Genomic DNA, 6,000 nt, shown 5'->3' on the forward strand with positions numbered 1-6,000 from the left:
TATTTCCTTTGCATCATACTTACCTGCACTTACATTACACTTACCTGAAGACATTTCTGCTTACTACTTCACCCATCTAGGTTCATTCACAGTTCAAGATAGGGAGCAGCAAAAATTCATTTTAATAGCATTTCTTGGTTTGAAAGCATAGTTACCTAAAATGGAAGCTACTGTTTGTGACATCCCTGCATTTTCAATTTCCTCCGAATTTTCATCTTCTCCTTGGATTGCTTATGAGAAAAAAAGGGGGGAAGAGATGAGTTTATACACACACACACACACACACACACACACACACACACAGGTTTGTGCACTTCTATCCCTTTGTAAAACATAACATATGTAATTTGACAGTTATGAGAATTTTTAAAGGCTCGCAAAAGTTGAGACTTCTTGCTTATAGTTTCATAACTAGTGTTAGATCATTTAAACCCTTATCCTTCTGATTACAAATTTAGCATCTATCTATTATATCACTAAGTTTCTTACAAGTCTTTTAGCTATTTTTCTCTGTATTTTCTGATTTACAGGAAAATGGTATCTGGCATTCTTCACATTACTTTTAATAGTCAAAGGTCACATGGGGAGGAAAGTTGGGAGACTCTGCAGATTATTCTCAAGAAACTGAATCACCCAGTCTCTTAACCTCAAAAGCAAAGACTCTTCTAGCAAAAGGCACGTGCTAGGTTAGAAGCTGTTAATTAAGTTTTAGAGGCTGAGCAAAATAGTAGCAGGATGACAACAGCAAGCCATGGAGAGAGAAGAGTGAAAAGAGGACATTGGAATGCCAGAACAGAAATGTCTTGAGGATGAAATCAATCCAATTTCCCTGTCTCTGATGGAATAATGATGACACCAGATATTGAGTTCTAAAAAGAAGGGGGATTATGAAGGAAAATGTGAGTCATGACATCATGATTTGAGTCTTTTATGTAATGCAATCAAATCTTACCTGAATGCAGTTGCTGTGAAGCTGTCAAAAATCTTTTCACAACGATTTGGCTAATTTGGCTACTTTTATGAGTGACAGTCTTGATGAGGTTTTCACTCCTATCCTTTACTATTAAAAAATCTTTTTTCATGTCCCTTATCTGGTTTGGATTGATAACATCTTGCTCAATCAAATCATCAAAAATATTTTTAATCATTTTTGTGGGCTTAGTCTTTATACTCTTCAATGGATCAATAATCTTCTTTTGTTCTGTTAAAAGTACAGGAGAAATGTTATTCATAGTTTAGAGATCTTTTCAGAAAAACCATCTCATTTCAGAAAAGAAAAGCCTTTGAAAATAACTCAGTGTGAAAGTCACTTTACATAATGAGAAATAGTTACATAACAAATAAATATGACACTTATGCTTAGTCCTTGCTTTACTATTTTCTAGTAATGTTAGTGAATAGTTAGTTCATTTTACTGTCAGACGCAGTTTCATCAGTTGTAAAATGGAGGGTTGAAATGAATTAATGGATTGGACGTTCTATGATTCCTTGAAACTTTAGCCAAAGAAAATGACAGCCATTTTTTTCCATTTATATCACATTGTTTCAGGAAGATAAAGTCATTATTTAAAACGAATATGGCAGCATTTAGTTTGATTATGTTCCGTTAAAAAAAGAATATAAGATATTTGAGCTGCTATGAAACAACACTTTTTATGATAATATCAGAATATAAAGAATGCTGAACTTTGAGTCCAGAAAAATTTTCATTTTAAATCTTGCCTCATGTATTTCCTGATCGATTGATTTCTGGACATCAGCCTTTTCATTTGTAAAATAGAAATAGTGAATTGTTAACTTCCAAATAACCTTCTAGCTCTAAGACTGTGATCCAGGAACTATTTTCAGAGATTTAAAAGCCCTTAGAAAGACATAAATAGATTATAGATATACATAGATATAGTATACATATGTCTAAGTGTAAGGACTCTCTTAAACAAGCAAATCTCTTTGATAGACCAGAATTTGAATGGACTATTTGCAATATTTTTAGTACAAGGAGGGAGGGAAGAGAGAAGAAATTGGTTAAAGAAAGTAAGACAGCTTTTAGTTTGGGATCATGATATAAAGTAGGAGGAATTCTCTTCCTCCATTTCAGAAAGCTTGAAATTGAAACTATACTCTGTGTTTTTGTAGTCACAGTAGAAAGGACATCACAAAACAGTCAAAAGACTTTTGTTTCTTACTCTTTCTTTTACACTAAGTGACAATGGGCAAGCCTTTACCAGATCTCAGTTTTTTTCTTCCATAAAATGACAGTTTGGGACACAATTTCTACCATCCCTTTCAATAATAAAAGTCTATGAAACTGAGGCTTATAAAGCTTTAACAATTTAGTCTGTCACACTCCCAGAAAGTAACAGAATAGGAAAGGAAAAAAAAAAAATAACATGATGTTGTTCCAAAGACAATCAGAAAAAAAAGCAAAATGAAGAATATAAAGCTAGTTTCCCTTCCATTTCTCTTTCCAGAAGTTTGTAGCTGTGATCTAACTCTTGCATCGTTGTTGCCATTGTCCCAACACAAATCCAGCATAAGAAAAGTTCCAGCTTCAAAAAGCAGCACCATCTCCTGAAAGCAATTCCCTGATATGCCCTTCTGATCTGAAATGACAGCCTTACTAACAGGAAAGCAGTCCCACAAGCTAGGCTTACATACTCCCACCCTAAAAAAAAGCAAGCAAACAAAAAAAGACCACCACTCACCAGCCATGGTCCATCTAACTCAGTGGCAAAGCAAGACAGTGAAAATGAAAGTATATGTTAGCCTTCCTGTGTTTACCCATGGGGAGAAGGAAGGGAGGAAGGGAGGGAAGTGAGTAAAAGATTTAAAGAGCTTCCTCAGCATTCGGAAGCATTTGAACTATCATTCTCAGACTAGTGCTCTTTGCAGTGTACCATGGGGGCCACTACTTAGCATTTTCATTTGCCTCTTGCACATAATCATCTCAGCCTGACAGAGTCCTCTTTGAAAAGGCAAATGGCCCAATTAAGAACAATAAAATTGATGATATATTTATGCATTCTTTTTATTATAAATTTCTCATAATATTATGAGTACTCAGTAAGTATGAGGATATTTTCTTCAACTTATTTTAAATAGAGGCAAAGGATAGCCAGAAAAACAAACAACAACAACAAAAAAACCCATCAGATTTACAGAATATGACAACCCTTAGTTAACTGTCCATATTCAAAGTCATTAAGAAAAATGCTGAAAGAAAAGAAAAAATATTTTTTCAATAAAGGGGTTTTAGTTAAATTTGAGAAAATCTCTATTGGTGAAAAAAGATACTCTGCGCCCATGATCTTAATGAAAATTTTTCCCTTCTCCCACTTAAAACAACACCATGTACTTTTTATATTTCTTGCTAGATATTACCTGGAATGAGTTTTCTTTTCTTTTTTTTTTTTTTCAATCTTTTCAACTTGTCATGTAGAGCACATAAGCTTTTTTATTTCAATGTGCTTAATCAAAATATCACCTGGATCTTTTTTACAAAGCCTTTTTAAATAGTTTAAAGGACAATGAAGTATTTAAAGAGCAATATAAAAAGTTAAAAGGGGAAAATATTGCCAATTCATAGATTGACATATGTAAGTGTATGTGTACATGAACACATGTGTTTATTTGTTTATATCCACACACGCATGGGTATGAATGTGTGTATATGTGTATAGTCTCTATTTGAAAATTTCAACTTTTCCCTCATTTTCTCTGATTGTTATTGAATCAACTCTATATAGTTGATTCACACATTAAAAAAAAACTGAAAAGAAATATTTTATAATCCTTAAACTTCATCTTTGCCTCAATTTGTGCAGGCTATTACTCTTTTTCCCACCATACTAATAACCTACTGTCATCTCCTTTATTTGAACATTTTTCACATCCTGTTTTCATATCCTATGATTAGATATATTAGCTTATTTAGCAACTTTCTCTTTTTTGTTCCCATTCAAATTACTTGTGTTGTCCCTAGAAATTCATTTTTTGAGTCACTCCTCTGGTTTGTCAACTTCCCTTTTAGAGACTTCAGCTATGTGATTCTATTTTATTGCTGTAGTCTCTGAAGTCTGTCCTCTTTTGGGCAATATCTACCTATTACAGACCTTATCTATTATAGCTTATAAGATATCATAGTTATTGCCTTCTAAGTTTTGAGGTTCATAATATCTCAGTTTCAGTAGGAACTCTCTCTGTTTTTGCCACAATCTTCAAGTTTTGAGTTGAAACAACCAAGTTTTGAACTCTAAGAGCTGGGAATAATACTGTGACAAATGAAGAGGGAGGGAAGGAAGGATGGAGAGATGAAAGGAGGAAGGAAGAAAGGAAGAAAAGAAGGAAGGAAGGAAGGAAGGAAGGAAGGAAGGAAGGAAGGAAAAAGGAGAGAGAAAGAGACAGAGGGAGATATGGAAGGAGAGAGACCATTTATTGAGTACTTAATAATTTTGGTAGTTTTTTAAAAAAGCAATACTAGACATAGGTTAGATTCAAGAGAACATGCATGTTTAGAGGGGGATATTGACTAGTCAATAACTGTCTCTTTTACAAGTAATAAATTTAGTGATAGAAAGAACCTGAGTGTTCCTCTAACCCAGTTTTATGAAACTCAAATTGAAATGTATCCCTACTCATTTAAGCCATTAGCCTCACATTGAGAGACAGAAAAATATAAAAGGCATACTTTCTGAGGGCAGGCATTCTGATGTTTTATTGATATCATCAATATCTAGGTTGTAGATACTCACAGTTGAACTTAAATAATTGTTGAATTTAAAATAGTTGTTGAGAGAATCCACTCAAAAATACCAAATATTGATGGAAAACATTTCAGTCTTTCTTCCCAAAGTAAAAACCTTCTGTTTTTCTGAGTCAATTCTACTACCATCACAAATTATTAGATGGAAATTCCATGGAATTTGGGCAGTTTGGAAAGCAATGGGTTCCTCTTTCTAAAAAGAATAATCTGGAAAAAAAAAATCACTGGCTAGTGTATAGTTGATGGCATTTCTGGTTCCAACTATGAAATTAGCTAGTTATATGACCTTGAACGAGTCACCTTTTGGACTTTAATTTCTTCCTAACTAAAATGAAATGATCCTTAGAATTCCAGGTTGAAGGTAACTTTCAGGATTAAATTGAATCAAGCATTGACTTTCTGTCTTTCAACCTCTCCATCTTCATAAATTGTACTGGGGAAAGAATTCAGTGTCACTTTTTCTTGCCTTTTCCTATTAGAATTTGGTCTGGCACTCTATCAATTATTGTAAAAGGGAATGTGAATATGCTAAGGCAGAATCCTTAACTCACACTCTGCTACTTTGACTCTTTCTCCTCTTCTGGAATTTTTTGACTAATAGTGCTTAATCTTAGTGATTCCCTGGATGATTATTACCATTTCTCAGTCCTCCAGATCTTGGCAAGAAATTGTGAAAACAAGGTGAGAAAGGACACAAAAGACCTCTTTAGCATCTCTTTCTACATGTCATTTGTGTTTCCCCAACAAGTGAAAAGTAATAAATTCCATTAGGAGTATTTTTAGTTTGCAAAATGCTACACATATTTTACTTCATTTAAATCGCACAATAATGCTGTGAAGCAGTTATTGCTAGTATTCTTACCAACAGAACTTTTCCCTTGATTATTGAATTTGAGAACTGAAAAGTTGAATGATGTGATGATATGTCCATGGTCTCAAGGTAACTAAAGATCAAGGGTGAGATATGAATTGAGACCTTTTTGATTTCATGCCTTGCATTTTTAGTGCTGTGTCTATCTGCTGCCTCCTAATAATAAAAAAAATGTGTTAGAAAATTTAGATTCAAGATAATCAGCAAGATAATCATCTACTCCATTTCCTGACAGAGATACAATTCATGTAAACTCATGAAAATTAAGAAAAAAAATATGCTGAAGAGTCAGATTCTGAGGTTATTTGACATACATAGGGGAATTCATCTGGTTAGACTGAAGACAAGGAAGTGAACCAGATGTCAT

The 6,000-nt window shown here is 33.7% G+C and overlaps 1 protein-coding gene across 5 annotated transcripts in view; it reads right to left on the reverse strand.

Moving 5' to 3' along the window:
- The window catches only part of LOC127554934 (caspase-12-like), a 52,570-nt gene extending 49,207 nt beyond the window's left edge, over window positions 1-3,363 (reverse strand). For 2 of the 5 annotated variants that reach the window (XM_051986896.1, XM_051986894.1), the window contains exons 1-3: window positions 2,706-2,819; window positions 953-1,201; window positions 156-230 (exon numbers count right to left, since the gene is read on the reverse strand). In XM_051986896.1, the coding sequence (XP_051842856.1) occupies window positions 156-230; window positions 953-1,201; window positions 2,706-2,712 (331 nt within the window). In that variant the 5' untranslated portion in view covers window positions 2,713-2,819. Of the gene's footprint in view, window positions 1-155; window positions 231-952; window positions 1,202-2,705 lie in introns of all 5 variants that reach the window. The other 3 variants (XM_051986898.1, XM_051986895.1, XM_051986897.1) reach the window with 3 other exon arrangements.
- Between the last annotated feature and the right edge of the window lie 2,637 nt (window positions 3,364-6,000).

This window comes from Antechinus flavipes, chromosome 3 (assembly GCF_016432865.1).
Source record: "Antechinus flavipes isolate AdamAnt ecotype Samford, QLD, Australia chromosome 3, AdamAnt_v2, whole genome shotgun sequence".
NCBI classification, from domain to species: Eukaryota; Metazoa; Chordata; class Mammalia; order Dasyuromorphia; family Dasyuridae; genus Antechinus; species Antechinus flavipes.